The sequence below is a fragment of the Ornithodoros turicata genome, chromosome 6, assembly GCF_037126465.1.
Source record: "Ornithodoros turicata isolate Travis chromosome 6, ASM3712646v1, whole genome shotgun sequence".
NCBI classification, from domain to species: Eukaryota; Metazoa; Arthropoda; class Arachnida; order Ixodida; family Argasidae; genus Ornithodoros; species Ornithodoros turicata.
Genome location: NC_088206.1, coordinates 43659464 through 43675945, shown reverse-complemented (window position 1 = coordinate 43675945; position 16482 = coordinate 43659464). Strand labels below are relative to the sequence as shown.

The 16482-nt window shown below is 47.3% G+C and overlaps 2 protein-coding genes across 2 annotated transcripts in view; both read left to right on the top strand.

The window, feature by feature from the left end:
- Positions 1-16482, top strand: part of LOC135396579 (N-terminal kinase-like protein) — an 89519-nt gene that overhangs the window by 56965 nt on the left and 16072 nt on the right. Inside the window, exon 16 of the mRNA XM_064627622.1 lies at positions 3369-3476. Within this exon, the coding sequence (XP_064483692.1) occupies positions 3369-3476 (108 nt within the window). The remainder of the gene's footprint in view (positions 1-3368; positions 3477-16482) is intronic.
- On the top strand, positions 1059-3007 carry LOC135396580 (tigger transposable element-derived protein 4-like). The gene has a single exon (XM_064627623.1). The coding sequence runs from the start codon at positions 1348-1350 to the stop codon at positions 2893-2895; it is 1548 nt and encodes a 515-aa protein (XP_064483693.1). The 5' UTR covers positions 1059-1347; the 3' UTR covers positions 2896-3007.

Here is a 16482-nt window from a genome sequence, read left to right as displayed (position 1 = left end):
GACTCAGACCAACTCCAAAGTTGGTCATAGTTGGTGGAGAAAGTTGGCCCATGTGAACGCAGCCTTAGCATATTGGAGCCTTGCAGTTTTTATGCTTGCGGCATTACCATCCTGCCCTGCTGTATTTTGCAGCAGTGGTTCTCAGCCAATTGTATCTTTTAAATACAGTTATAGCACAACGGCAGAGCTTATCAGTGTTACTTGGCAAGGCATCTGTCCCGTTTTGGTTGTCTGTGGCTTTCATTTAGCGGAGAAAGACAATCTTCGAGGCAGTTGAGAGATGTGTTGTTCAAAGCCTCCTGCTGTCTGGCTTTTTTGACGACTTCTATATTACAATTAGCCTCATCCTTCATCTTTTTTTTTTGCTTTCTTTAAGGGGGCTTTAAAGTGAATGATAAGCCTATCGAAACTGAATTTTCTTCTGAAAACTTGTAACTTGGATGCTTCAGAGACGCAGCTGTTCCCCAAGCAGCTTGATTTAAGCAAACTTATTCAAGGTAGATTGAGAAAAAAGGGAACATAATTTTGTTATATGTATATAAGTGAACTTTCGTTAAGTCAAACACTGCTTAAGTAGAAATTTAGGCTTAAGGCGAACACCCCACGATGTCCCATGTACCTGCAGTATATCCATAATGTAAAAAGTACCTTCTTAAGTCGAGATCGCATAACTCGAAATATCGGCTATCCCGAAAGTTTATTTCATCCCAAGGAACATCTTTCATACTCATAACTCGAAATTTCTGCAAAACCCGTCAAAAACACGAATACAGCCACCATGACCTACTACTATACTAGAGACCTGGACAGCCGCAATGCTCCCAGCACCGGGGTAGTAGTTCTGGCAATCGACGCTTGGCTATGGGATTTGGCGCTAGCTCGCACTATTCGTTACCACGTGACTTGTCGAAACCGCGGCGATGTATGGTAGGCTGTGTTGACAACGATGAAGCAGTATAAGAGAGATAATAGCGCGTGCTTAGCAACAGCCGGTGTATCCCTGCGTAGCAGACCTCAGACTAAAGGCGGTGGCAAGGGTGATTCCCTCTCCCCAATAATGCTATGTGGCGCTTGCAGCGGTCACTAACGTAACTAACCCGTGACCCGTCTCTCCCATAGGGGATCGCCAGCTGTCCAGGTCTCTAGTATAGAGTAGGTCGTGACAGCCACCATATTAACTGAAGGGGACAAGTGGATCGACTCGTTGCCGACGCAATCCTATCCAAAGCCGGTGTCAAACCAGGTCACGTGACGGCCGCCCAGCCGCGCCGAGGGAGACGCGAGACGCGGAAAGTTGGAGATCAGGAACGCGCGTTTTCTGTGCGTGCTGGTGTTGTTTTGGGCAGCATGTCACTTTCTACATTAAAGCAACGGAAGCTGAAGACCCTCACACTTGCAAAGAAGTGTGAGGTCATAAAAGCCGTTGAAGCAGGTGAGAAATCAAAAGGACAGATTGCTTCGGCGTTTGGGATACCGAAGAGCACGCTATCGACAATTCTGTCGAAAAAGTCGAAGATTTTGTTGAGCGCCAGCAGTGGATCATGCCCAAGAACTAGAAAAAGGCTTCGAATGGGAAAGAACCCAAAGTTGGAAGAAGCTCTTGTACATTGGATAGGAGTTGCACGCAGCAAGAACATCCCAATTGGCGGCCCGGTCATCAAAGAAAAGGCAACTGTGCTCGCCTTAAGGCTTGGAATCAGTGATTTCAAATGCAGCGAAGGCTGGCTGGCAGGATTTAAGGCAAGACATGGATTGACAGTTCGAACAGTTTCTGGAGAGGCCAAGTCAGTTGATATGAATGTGGTTGAAGACTGGGTGGCCACAGGGCTACAGCACTTGCTTCGAAAGTTCAAGCCAGATGATATATTTAATGCAGATGAAACTGGATTGTTCTATAAAATGCTGCCTCGTAAGACCATTGCCTTCAAGGATGATCCGTGCAAGGGAGGAAAGCTGAGCAAGGAAAGACTCACGGTCCTAGTAGGGTCGAACATGACTGGTACCGAAAAGCTTCGGCTTCTAATTGTAGGGAAATCCGCCAAACCTAGATGCTTCCGTGGGATACGTTCCCTTCCTGCTGATTACGAGGCCAACAAGAATGCGTGGGTCACAAAGCTAATCTTCGAAAAGTGGCTAAGGAAACTTGATCGTGTGTACTCAGCGAAGGGCAGAAAGATTGCATTGATTGTGGACAATTGCTCCAGTCATTTTACTGTGGAAGGACTTAAGTCTGTCACGCTATGCTTTTTCCCCCCCAACACAACTTGCTTGTCACAACCAATGGACCAAGGAGTTATAAAAAACCTGAAGTACCATTACCGAAATAGGCTACTTTCGAGGATACTGGTGTCAATGGATGCTGGAAAAAGCTACCAAATTGATGTCCTAGGAGCTATACACATGCTAACAGCTTCTTGGGCAGCTGTTGAACCTCAAACCATCAGCAACTGCTTTAAGAAAGCAGGTTTCCTTGAAGCAGACGTGGTACATGAAGATGAATCAACTTCAGAACCAGAGCTTAGTGACCAGTTTCGTGCCAAGGGACTCCTGGACATGGACTTCAGTCATTATGTAACCTCAGATGATCATTTGGATGTGTGTGCTGAGGAATCCCTTGATGACCTATTTGACGAAGTTTGTTTTGCTCAGGATGAAGAGCAGATGCCTGAGCCACTAGAGTATGAAAGAAAAAAACCCTCAGTGCAGGAAGTTTGTTCTGCCCTCGATGTTCTGCAAAACTATGTGGAGTTAGAGGATGAAAGTGGGGAAATTTTGCAGTCCCTACAAAGGGTTCAGGGCTTTGTAAGCAGAGTTATGTACACAAAGCAAAAGAAAATACCAGATTACTTCCAGAGCTGTGAAAGCATTGCCACATCCAGCACTGATTGGCATTGAATGTATTTTGTGATCAACGGAATGGTGAAAATAAAGTTCACGCTATATGGCAATTAATTAATCAATCTTACTGGCCAGTGCAACAGTTTTGAGAGCAGTTTGCAACAAAACTTAAGGCAGGTTTGATAAGTCAAAACTCCCCTTAAGTCAAACTAAGATAATGGATAGTGGGTGTTTGAGTTATCGAGAGTTCACTACCATGATTTTCCGCAAAAGGATAATTCTGAAGGAAATGGCTAAATGGCAGTAGTAATAAGGATTGCACCTTAAGAGCAATATAACATGTTTCGAAGTTTATCAATAACACCTGTATTGCTTGTGACATTGACATCTTTGTTGAAGGCTACCTCACTCCTCTTTCATAGTCCTCAGTATTCCACTTCATTACATTTGCTATGTAATACTGGATATACCACTCCTCTTGGCTGTACATGGACACCATGGAAAAATAAATGCCCCAATCTCTCCTTTAGGAGGAATCATCCTTGCAGAGCAGCTGTGTTAAGGCTACTCCATCCATGCAATCACAGGATGGTTGGGAAGATTGTAATTGGGAAAGCCTGGATGATATTGGACTCTCTGTGAGTATCTCATAACACAATGAAGATTACAAACAACAAGTATTAGGCATTGGATATTTGTTATAGCATTCTGGCAAGAGGATGCAGGAGCTTCAGGTCCTGAGATAGTATTTTGAACACAAGACTGTTCTGTAGCGAGCACCCAGTAAGACACTCTTGTGCTCAAAATATTGTCTTCAGTTCTCAGGCTCCTGCATGCCATTATTTCCATAACAGTGTAAGCATTCTTTTAATGTAGAAAACATTCTTTGGCTGGGGTTTTGTCAGTTCCAGCAGGTACAGTATCATGTCAAACCCTTGTCCCGTCACAGTTGTCCTTTCCTCCTTCCTCATTGACCTCCTCTTATTTCGGAAACATTTTCTGTCCAGACTGGGCAAGTTGGGTTCAAAGGCTTTCAGAGGCCATGTTATGAAAGCTATCCTCTGAAAGGGCTGCTAACATATCATTCAGAATATGCGTATGAGTTCAAGTAGCAGCAGAATGTTACTGTATGACTGGGTAATTTCACAATCTTAATGATTCTTAATGTGAGCACATTTGGGAAATATATGTATGTGTATTTCACAGAACCTGAATTTCGCTTTGCACATGGTAAACACGGTGGACCTCTTTTGCAAATGCACAATACTCGCATTTGAAGCATATTTGGGTTCAATTTCGTTTATTAGAATGTAAATAATGACTCTGAAGTGTTCCACAAGCAGAAACTTGTCAGGCACTGAAAGTGGTCTTCACAGTTGGAAATCTGGAAAAAGGCTGTAGTGTTAGACAAGTCCTTCACAGCCTAAACGACAAGAAACTTTTGGGACTACGAGGGACTGTTTGCCCTAGCCGCAGACTGCAGTGAAAAACTGATATCAGAATTTGGACAAAACATGCGTGAAGATCCTCTTTCAAGTGGCCACTTTGTGGCGCTGGACTACTGGAAGTCAGTATCAGACAGATAGCCAGTGCTTGCCTGTGTAGCCCCGTCATTAATCAGTCTCCCTAACGGGAGCTGTTACTAAAGGCACAACTTCAGTAGGGTTCTTCGTGTTTGGGTTACACCCGATTTGTCACGATAATTCCTCCCCGAACAAATTTTCAAGAATTCGGGTAGAACCCGATATCTACCCGAAATCCTTGCGGTCCTTCAACTTGTCGTCCTCGGTAAAACGTTGGAAAAGTGAACCATAACATAGCAAAGGAGGAAAAGTTGGCGGAGCAGGGAATCGTTGATAACGGCGCTGTCAGGACGGTCACCGAGCAGTTGGCGCATACGCCGTAAGAGCTGAGAAGGCGCGCGATCTCAGAGTTCTTCTTGGGTCAGCAGGCGCTGGAATCGCTTTTGTTCTGACATAGAAGTCCGGCGAATTAATTAAGTCTTGAGCACGTCATAAGGTGACTGTGTCGGTGGGGAGGCAACCAAGTCGCGCACCTCGGAAGCATCAGTAGGGGAAAGTGCGGCAACGACGTGGTAGAACTTCGTCAGTTGGTCACTGATGCGACGAAGGGGAAATTGCGCCTCAGCTTGCCCGAACCATACGACGGGATCGGCGGCCCAAAACGTTGGCAGCTTGAGAGCGATGGCGGAAACTTGAGGTGGGGCCAACAGGGGCGCCGCAATAGGGGGCACCGCAACGTTCTGTTGCTGTGGTCCTGGGACTTGCTGGACTGGCGGAAAGTGGCCTGCTGGTCCTGGGAGAGGGCCAGTAGCAGAAGGGGGTCCAGTGGCCATCACGTCCGGGTCACCAGTTGTCGCGTGTTGAGTGAGGCCATCAGACAAAAGGCGTCAAGTCGGACCAGACTATTTTATTGACCGTTCTGGCCGGTCGCTCGAGTGGAAGAAGAAAACTAGCTCGCATCTCGCGCTAGTTTTCTCGGAGCTCCTGCAAGTGTTTGAATACCACGGTCATTCACTATCCCAGTTCCGAGCGGAAATATAAAGATCATTGTTTCTCGTCCCAGTGTCACATTCCCCGATGACATATCAAACAGAGATCATAGCGCCCGATTTCTCCCCGAATTCTCGTGAGTAAATAGCACCAGATTTTTCCCTCCCGAATTTGAAAAATCATAAAGCCCGAAAACGAAGAACCCTAAGCTTCAGCAAGTTGCGGTACATGCTGGACCCGCGTTGAGAACATCAGTGGATGAGGAACACCTGAGGGCACTACTTATACTTAAGGTCGGACTTTTTCGGGTTTTACGTTTGTCAAAATTCAGGGGGGGTTGGGGAATCGGGTGTTTTTTTGTGAACAGGGAAACATGATGAAATTGGCTGAAATCTGTTTATTCGGGTACTTTTCGGGTAAAAGAAAAAGAAAACAGTCTCTTTACCAATTGCCAAAACTAAAAAATGTCACAGTAAATGGGTAACACACAAACAGCTGTGTACAAGGCTCTATACAGTAAAACCCGTGGATAGCGATATCGCGTATAACGATATCCCGCGTACAACGATGGTTTATGATTTTACCGTCAAAATATACATTGCTTCTATGGGGAAACGACCCGCGTACAGCGATGGAGACCGCTGTTCGAGTGCTCGCATAACGATGTTGGACGCTGTCCCGTGCGCGTAAGCTCGCGGCGATTTTCGCCGCGATAAGATACAGTACAATCTCGATGATATGCATCTCACGGGGGTAGCGGAAAAAATTCGTATCATCCGAAATTCGTATCAAAAGAATTAAACCAAAATAAAAATTGAGGCAAGAAAATAGACAGTGACTATTCATTTTCCAATACTGTCAGTGAAAGAGGTCGGTGGTAACGGTTTGGTGTCTCCATGTTTGACCAATGCTGCTCAAATTCGCAAGATGATTCAAAAGGCCCAGTACGTGTTTTCCACCCACGAGTCGCGCAACAATGTTCTAAAGCGAGCTTCTCCTAAAGCACGCAGGCTTTAGTGCGATGTCATACAGCTTCGCATTTTTTTAGCATCTGTTTCTCTTTCTTTTGCTACACGCGGGGTGGCGCGCGACTTTTCGGGGACGCGCTATTTAGGTCAACCCTCATTTAACGATGTACCCCGTATAACGATGGAATTCGCGATTACCGTCAATATCGTTATACGCGGGTTTCACTGTATTTATTAAAAATTTTTGTGATGCTGTTGTGTGGGCGGCTACAAATGCAAGGCTCAATGCAGTATGCAAAAAGGTTGGGAAAGACAAAACACAAGGTGAAAAAAGTATTTGCAAACGTTAAACACAGAACTGTGAACCTTTGTAAGCACAATCCTTTTATAGTAATTATGCTCCACTGCAAGTCCACTACAGTAGACTTTCGCTAATTCAACCCTGGCGGGAATGCGAATTTTGATCGAATTATGCGGCGTTCGAATTACAGATAAGGCAAAAAATGAACTAAGTGAAAATCACTTTATTTGCCAAAAAAGTCTGTGATCGTCTGCTGTGATGCATGTTTAAAACGTGCATCCGAAAACAGGCTACGCAAAGCATTGATGTGGTGAAACGCCCGTTCGGCGTTGTCTTCGTACGACATGTACACTTCCAGAGCATCGAGTCCGGCCGCAACGTCAGTCGTACTTGGTCGCGGACACCGTATGTTCACGACGGAATCCTCTTCTTCGGCTTCACTTCCACTGTCTTCAGTATGGCAGGACACGTTATTTATAATGTCTTGCTCCGTAAGCTGACCACACACTTCAACGTTGTCGTCCACATTCACGAAGTCGCTGAAGGTAACTACACCAAAGGCTTGTTGTGTATTGGCCCCTTCTTCAGGAAGGGTCACGTCCAGTTCGGAAGAACTCGAAGAACTGGAACCGTCTGCTGCTCTGTGTTCCGAAGTGGGAAATACAAGACCGGCTGAGACAACGAAACCACACTTTCAGAAGCAATTTGATATCTTTTCTGCTTTAACCATGTCCTACGCAGGGGCAACCATGTGCATTGCACTGAGCAAGTTCACGTCGTAGCCCTTACCGCCTTCGAGGCAGATGATAATCCACTGCAGGACCATATTTCTGCACAAAACTTTCAGGTTTCTGATGATGCCCTGGTCCATAGGCAGCATGATCGATGTCACATTAGGTGGGAAGAATTCAAGGCGAACAGCTTTCAGTCCTTGCATTTTGCAGTGAGCACTGCAGTTGTCTACGATTATGACAACGCGATGATTCTTTGACACAAACTTCCCGTCAAGTTTTATGATCCATTCTCGGAACAGAGCTGTCATCTATGCCTTCGAATTTGCATCGTAGTCTACAGGAAACATTTTGATTCCCTTAAAGCACTGGTGCTTGGATGCTTTGCCCAGGACGAGCAGGTGACACTTCTCTATGACGGTCATGTTAGCGGCTACCATCACGGTGATACGGTCCTTGCTGCACTTTCCCCCGGCGCACGGATCACCCTTAATTGCCGTCTTTTCAGGAAGAATTTTGTAATACAGTAAAAGCTCGTTAATTCACACCTCGTTAATTCAAATTTCTGGATAATTCAAACAAGCCATCGCAGTCCCACCAAGCTCCCATACATATCAATGTATAAAGTAGCTCGTTAATTCGCACTCAAATCGGCCGCCCTGCGCATAATTCGAACTTCTCGGGTGCCCCCTCGCGCTGCTGCTGGCAGCCTTCCAGCGCCGCACGTGGCCTAGATAGGCGGTCACCCAGTGGGGGAGAGACATAGAGTGGGAGACATTCCTCCTTTCTCCTCTTGTTATCTGTCCTTTCTTCTCTTGAGAAGAGATGTCTTCCCCGCTTCCTCCTCCTCTTTGTTTGCAACGCCTCGCTGAGTAAAGGAGTAAAGTGTGGACGGCTTCGTTCTCGTGATCTAGCCACGTGCAGACTGCTGCAACCATGCCTCCGACGTCGTCCCGTGGTAAATATGGATTGAAAATGCTGAAGGACAAAGTGGACATTCTGCGTGTAGTCGACACTGGAAGGATCAGCAAGAGTGACATTGCGAAGAAGTACGGGATACCAAAAAGCACGCTGTCGACATACATCCGGAACCGCAGGTCCATTGAAGACTCCTACGAAAGTAAGGATTTCACCCCCGAGAGGAAGAGGCTTCGACATGCGAAGCACCCCGAAATGGAGAATGCCTTGACCGCATGGATTAAGGAGATGCGAATGGTCCAATATGGTCCAATAATTATGGCGAAGGCGGCGGACTTTGCACTCCGGTTGATCATCGAAGACTTTACAGCATCTGATTGATGGTTTCACCGATTTCGGGAAAGACATGAACTTGTGTTCCGGAGAGTGTGTGGTGAATGTGGCAATGTTAGTGCAGAAACATGCATGTTGTGGAAAAACGAACACTTGCAAGACTATCTGAGGAGATACTCGCCGGACAACGTTTTCAACGCAGACGAGACTGCTTTGTTTTTCAAACTTCTGCCGGACAGAACGATCACCTATAAAGGGGACAGCTGCACGGGCGGAAAACGCAGCAAGGAAACGCGTCACGGTGATGGTGGCAGCGAACATGGCCTGGACGGAGAAACTTCCCCTCTTCGTGATCGGGAAGTCTCTGAAGCCGCGGTGCTTTAAGAACATTCGAACGCTGCCGACGGAGTACGCTGCCAATGGAAAGGCGTGGATGACCGCCGATCTCTTCAAGCGATGGCTCACGACGTGGGACAGAAAGCTTGAATTGAGGAACCGAAAGGTTCTCCTCATCATTGACAATTGTTCTGCGCACAAGATGCACGTCGAACTGAAGGCTATCGAATTAGCTTTCCTGCCAGCAAATACCACCACGATTTTGCAGCCAATGGATCAGGGTGTGATCAAGAATATGAAGTCGTTTTATAGACGTCATATGTTGGAGCGCATGATCTTGTGTGGTCTGAGCTACACCGTGACTGTGCAGGAACCGACTGATGACATATGGGACCAGGAGAATGTTCCTACAGACATGCATGAGGCGCTCCAAGGCGTGCGCTTCTCTGATTACATTGACGCGGATACCGCTGCGGTGGTCTGCGGTGTTCGGAGTGACGAAGACATCCTTGCGGAAGTGTCGGGCCGACAAGAACCCGAGGAGGAAACTGAAGAGGATCAAGAGGTCGAGGAAACGACAGTGCGACCGTCCCCATCGCAGGTTTTGGACGCGCTAAGTGTTGCGCGTCAGTCCTTCAGTCATGAAGAAGGCCAAGAAGAGGCTCTTCACCATCTTCGTGCCTTGGAATGCAAGCTGATGGTGCTCAGATTTCGAGGGCACAAACAGCAAGTGATCACTGACCTTTTTCTTCAATAAAAATCGTAAGCTTTACTGACCTTACCAATGCTGTTTTTGACTGTTTCCTTTTATCTTTCGTTATATTTCGTTTTAACTTCGTTTCATTCGAACTTTTTTCGCGTCCCCGCGGGATTCGAATTAACGAGCTTTTACTGTAATGCGCAGTCTCGTCTGCATTGAAGATATCTTCAGGTTTATAACTGTTCAAAATGTTGCGCAGAAGATCGTTTCGCCAGCTCGTACACACTTCCGGGTCAACGTCTGTGCGCTTACCGCAAACTGTCTCGAACGTGAGGTTGTGACGACTTTTGAACCTGGACAGCCAGCCGTCCGAGCAAACGAAGTCAGGAGCAGTCAGCCTTGCTGCGAAGACCCTGGCTTTTTCGAACACAATAGGTCCGCTGAGGGGCAGGTTCGATTTCCCATGTTGCGGATCCATTGCAACACCGCATCCTCCACATCAGGATGCGCCACCATCCACATTCGTTTCCTTTGGCCATCGAAGTTCTCCTTGTCACGGTATTCCATGATCTTGTCCCGCTTCTCGATGAAAGCGGCGAGAGTGCTCTTCGTCGCACCATACTTTTCGGCGATATCCGTTCGACTCAGATGCGCTTTTGAAACATCTTCGAGAACAGCTACCTTGGTATCCATCGACAGAGTCTTATACCTTCCACATGTTGCCATGGCCAAACCACGGTCCTTTGATACTCTCTCTGGTCACGAAACTCCGCTGGAGAACAATAGGTCAGGTTTGCCTAGGGCGAACCGCTGCAGCGCAGAGGCGTGCGCGTCGCTACTTGGGGAGAAAACGCCAGCTGATACGGGTAAATGTCTCTTCTTCTGCCTGCGTTTTGACCAATCTAGATGCTTCTTCAAGAAATCAACGTGCATCCTTAGACTGTAAATAGATTTCGGCTAATCTCTGCATGCCGCAGACGTGTTGTGTTTTGTCGTTCGGGATATGATAATTCTGGTGAAACGGTATCGCATTTCGCGTTGCCGACCGATACCATCGAGCGAGAGAAGTGGAAGCGTTCGATGCCTCGGGAGGACTCGCGTTTCAGCTTTTGAGTCAAAGTGGACGCGTGTGTGTGAAAAGCACTTTGACGCATCTGAAATCGTCAGAGCGGACGAATTTGATCCCCGTGACACGGGAAGCTCTGAATGACACTGCAAGCAAAAGGAAGGTTGCATTGCCTCGCGACAGGCCACAGCTGCGTCCTGGGGCCGTGCAACGAATTTTTGACGGTTGTCCACAGTACTTGAGCACCCCAAAGCCTAAAAGACGTGCAACGGGGAGGCCGCCAGCAGCGAAACCATCCTCGAAAAGAAAATGGACGAGTAGTTGTGGACAAGCTCCGCGCCTCTCATCGACATTGGAACAGGAGAACTCGGCGTTCAAGACCGACAGATAGGCACATCTGGTGAAACAGAAGATGCGTTGCACAGAAGAAGCTTCATCGCCAGAGGCGATACTCTACCCCATTGCTAGGGGGAGATGTGGGGAATAGAATATTGAGCCCCTTCACAATAATAATCGAATCGGGTTGTCACAACCGTTGTCCTCAAAAACAGTGAAAAACACTCCATCTAAAATGGTTTGTCGCATGCGCATGCTAGCAAAACACGGCATTACTGGGCCCCAGACTCGCCCTTCTTCCCGAAAGGTCAAATGCAGGGCAACTTCAGGATATGAATCAGTATATTCTGTATTTAGGAGTATTTATAAAGTATTTAGAATTATAAATAGTACTCGAAAATTGGTATTTAAATATAATTATAAATATATTTTTCAAGTCTGTATTTAACGACGAAATATAAATACATGTGCAAATAAGTCTGGCTGTAAGACGTTTAGTCATTCCATGAGTTACCCTGGAACATTGTTCTTACCGATTACCATAATTGATTATGTAAATTCATTCAGTCATTTATGGCCATCGATGTTCTGTGATATAAAGTCCTTATTGCCAGTACCACCGATTGTGATCACTGTTGTTTCGCGATTCATAAAATGTATAATACAATCATAAAATGTAGTTAATTAAAACCTCCATGGTGTGGGAACCACCCTACAATAGCGACATTGTGGAGTTTTGCTATATCTAAAATTGTAAATCTGCAATGAATGATGATTGGGTGCATTGCTGTAGTGCAGGTGGAGTCTTCATTTTTTCGGACATCAAACGCGACCAAAACACGTACGGATAACGTGCCAATGAGATAACTGCCTAAATGCAGCATTTTTAAGTAACAAAGCCACGTACCGAATCGTTACCGCCTTAAGCGCCGCTGCAAATTTGTGGTCAGTCCCATTTAGACGTCAGCATATGAAAGCCGTTGCTCGCTGAAAGTTTTCCTCTGCCCAGAGCCGATTATTCTGCTCAGAGAGCTATGTATCGCTGCACACCCATGCACGTGCAAAATAAAACAAAATTCAAATACGCTGAACAACCTTATTTGGTTTGTTGGGCCCAAAACCATCCAAAACGGCCAGCTCAGCCCACACGCGAACGTACGGCCACGATGTGCCAGACGCGATCGTCACCCGGTCACCCCCTGCTGTTTATGCGCGCGCCGCCGCGCGGCAGCTCCGATCCCTAGGCTAACTTTCCGGCGGAGTTTCGTGACCAGAGAGAGTATCAAAGGACCTTGGACAAACGTAGAAGGCGGCTGGACACACCAGTAATGAGAATGTGGCGGTGGCAACGAAGGATGCAGATTCTTTTAGGTGTGGTAGCAAACGGTGAAAGAAACAGAAGGACAGAGAAGATTCCTCCTCGCACGGCATGACGGCTCGCCACTGGCTGCGCAGACGCAGTGCCAGACAGTGGGTGATCTAAAAGCGTGCATTGCCCACCACCTAGTGTCGCTATCTGACGTTGCATCTTCCGGGCAAACTTTTCTCTTGCATGAGCGATGCAAAACTGAGGGCACGAATGTGCCGTGAGTTTGGGCATCGGTGGAATTACGGAATGTGCTTTGATTTGGCGTTCAAAGAAGCAAATTAATTTTTTTCAATAGGAATACATGGGCATTTTGCGGGACCTTTGGACTCGATCGAATTAAGCGAAATAACAAATTATTGGGAGTCGTATTAATGGAAGCCTACTGTATTGCACATGTTCCTTTTGGACATTAACTTTTTGCGACTTGTAGTGATTGTTCAGGTGTTCAGGTGTGTCCATTGTTCAGGTGTTTAGCAGCTCTTGACCAGCTATATCAGCTGGGCCTTTGGATGTTCATCATCCATCAGAGTTCTTTGTGGCGTGTGCATGCACCTCATCCTGCTGAAGCTTCCTTCCTCATCACAGCTTCCATTTGGGATGCAAAGTAACGACAGAGCTGCAGATGCAAGGATTGAGTACCTAGATGATGCAGACTTCCAATACAGTTAAACCTCTATGTAACAAAGTCGGTAAACACATCGCAAAACTTCGCTATATGGAGAACTTCGTTATAGAGAACGTTAGCGAAATTTCGGTGGTTGTTACTACAGTTAGGTAGCCTGAAGTTCCCCGGAATATAACGCACGAAAAACAAGACTATGGAAGAGAAAGAAGCAATTTATTTGGCACAGAAATAGTCAGTTACTCGCTTTTGCGCAGTCTTGAAGAACGTCGGTGTCACAGACCGTTCATAGTTTGCCAGCGCTGCCAGAGTGCCCTCCTGGTCCTTGTTCGATGCCGCGTATCGTCGAAGCACGTCAATAAAGTCGAGCACCTCCCTAACAGATGGCACACATATGTCCTCTTTAGTGTCGCTCTCACTGTCCTCGTGTGTATCCTTACGCAGACCGGCGACGATGTCGGCCTCAGTAAGCTCCTCTCTGCATACTGCCGTTGAGTCGGCGTCCAAAAAGTCCTCCAGTGCAACATCATCCGGCACCCCACCTTGTTCTCGAAGTTCTTCCCATCGCTGGAGCACAGCGAGCGCGTCCGAAGTGTCTTCCAGAACGCTGGGCTCAGCTTCCTCCACGTCAGCACATGGGGTGTCTTCTGCCTCATCAGTCCTCTCAAACCCCGCCTTCCTGAAGCAGTTTGTGATGACCTCGCGTTTGGTTGCTGACCAGCTCGCTGCAAGCATCTCCACGGCTTGGATGGCGTCTACTTTCGATTCTCTGCCGAATCGAATGTCCAACAGCAGTCTGTCCACTACACGTGCGCGGCAGGCACACTTAACACTCCTTATAATTAGGGTTCGTGGTTTCCGGCATTTTCCGAAAAATGCCGGAAAACACCCCCCGAATGATTTTTTCAGATTCGGAATATTCCGAAAAAATCCGAATTTCTCGTATCTTGACAGCTGCCATTCCTGGAACCGCAAAGGGAAATCCCCTTGGAATCTCCCATTGTCCATTGTCTCCCATTTCTCGAACGTGGCATTATCTTCGGGCTGTGCCCTTGTTTCGTTGTGCTTAAGCGGTTATAGGAGGATGACCTCAGCTCTGTTGTGCGGTCGGTGACTGCCTTTTGGTAGCACACGTACTTAGTGACACACCTATCTTTAGTGAATTTACTATTCAGAACCTTTGTGGTCTGTTGTTGTCCGGTTAAAAAGAGATCACGAGTGTACGGAGCTACCAAACGGTTTCAAAAGCCGATCGCTGATCCCCTGCCCTAGCCTTCTAGTTCATTTTTGTGTTCTCTGTATTCCTCTATCTACTCCCTTCTTGTTAAGACTTGGAGTGACCCTTGTTTCCGTTCGTGAGGCACTTCAAGGCACTTCGAGGCACTTCACAGTATGAGGACTTATTCTTATTAGTTCTACGAGATGAATCTCGTATGGATGATGTAAAGCGCGAGTTTTTCGAATATGCTGTATGCCCTGCCCCTCAGGTGGATATATCTCCTATTCAGCTTTGGACGGCCCGTTCCAGCACATGGCCTTTGCTATCGCAGTGCGCCTTAAGCATACTGGCTATTCCTGTTTCTAGCACTAATGTTGAGCGCGCGTTCTCTAAACTGCGTGTTATTAATCGCAAGGAGCGAGCCGCTATGACAGATGCGAGCATGATGATGTACGCTTGCATCTATTACAACAAGAGGTAGTCTCCTTGTTTGCTGGTTTGGCACAGGCAATAAAAGACATTGTTAATGAAACCATGAATCGATTCACTTCTTTTCGGTACGTTGTTACTTCGCGCGCAAAATAGGCTTTCCTTCATGCGAAATAAATAGATGCCCGTATTCGGGCATTTATTTTTTGGGCGGAATATAGATGCCGAAAAAATCCGATTTATAGTCCCCCATATAAATGCCGATAAACACCCCCCGAATTGGGTTGAAAATAAATGCCGAAAACCACAAACCCTACTTATAATGCCTTGATCCAGTGGTTGGATCAGCGATGTGCAGTTCGGTGGAAAAAATCGCAGCTCGACGTTCGTAAGGTGGAGGTCGACATGGTGCGCTGAGCAGTTGTCGAGCAGAAGGCACACATGCCGGCCCTGCTTTTCCATTTCACGGTCAAGTCCAGGAGCCACTCACTGAAAATTGCTCGCGACATCCACGCCTTTTGGTTGGCGGCGTGCATCACCGGGACCCTCCTTCCTCGAAAGCAGTAAGGGTTCTGGCTCCGTCCGATTACGAGGGGAAGCCGCTTGTCGCTGCTGTCCACGTTCAAACAGAAAAGGACGGAAAACCGTTGCTTACTTTGAGTCCCACCTTCACAATGGCGTCCCGTCAGGGTCAGAGTGCGTCCAGGCATCATTTGGTAAAACAAGGCGGTCTCATCCGCGTTGTAGATGTCCTTAGGCTGGTATTTCTCCAGGATTCCTCTCAGTTCTTCTTCATGCCACGTGGCAGCCCCAACAACGTCGGCAGAAAGAGATTCGCCACACAGAACTCTGCAGACAATCACGTGTCTTTTCTTGAATTTCTCCAGCCAGCCGCTGCTGGCCTTGAAGTCGTCGCAGCCAAGCATGTTTACGAAGTTGACAGCCTGACGTTGCACGATAGCACCGGTGAGTGGAACACGCGAGGCAAGCATCTCCATGAACCAGGTGAACATACATTGCTTTGTCGACGTCGTCATAATGCGCAACTTTCAGCCTCTTCCTCGTGGTGCTGGTCCCCGCTGCGACGGCTGCAAGGATGTTCTCTTTGGCCTTCAGGATCGTTGACAAATAATTCGCCGGGATTCCGAACCTCGCAGCTACGTCCTTTTTCTTTTCACCCTTGGCGACTGCGTTGATGATCTGCATCTTGGTGATGATCTCTACGGACAACGATTTCCGCTTGAGCACGTTTGCCATGGCATCCACTTTACCCGCTCACACGCGGAACAAAAATTGACAACTGACCGGTGGGTGTAAACTGTAGGAAGAGAGGAGGGGACCTCCTTCCTTCTCATTCGTCGAACGCTGGTTGCGCACGCCGGTTGCGCCAGTCACCGAACCCCCGGCGCCCTCCTCTTACCACCTCTCCTTTGTACAGGCTTCTCCAACACAAGGAGCGACCTGGATATGATGCGTCCGGCACCCCGGATGGCCCTGAATTCCAGAAAGTTCGGAACGTCACACTATTTCCGAGAATCGGAGCGGTGTTCAGCGCGCGCGGAACTTCGTAACACAGAGAACACGGGCAAACAGACTTCTCTGTACGGAAAACCCAAATACATGGGCTTCAATGGGACAAATGTACAGGCATTTGAAAAAGTTCGCTAAATAGAGAAATTCGCAGCACGGAGAGTTCGCTATAGGGAGGTTTAAGTCATTATTAAGGCACTACAAAGTCATTATTTGTGGGAGGGTCTTCCAGCATGTATTTTCCAAACTCAGACTTGAGCTGATCACCGCAAT

Bases quoted from the DNA above. Each gene is read 5' to 3' on its own strand.
- LOC135396580 (XM_064627623.1), top strand. From the start codon at position 1,348: ATGTCACTTTCTACATTAAAGCAACGGAAGCTGAAGACCCTCACACTT.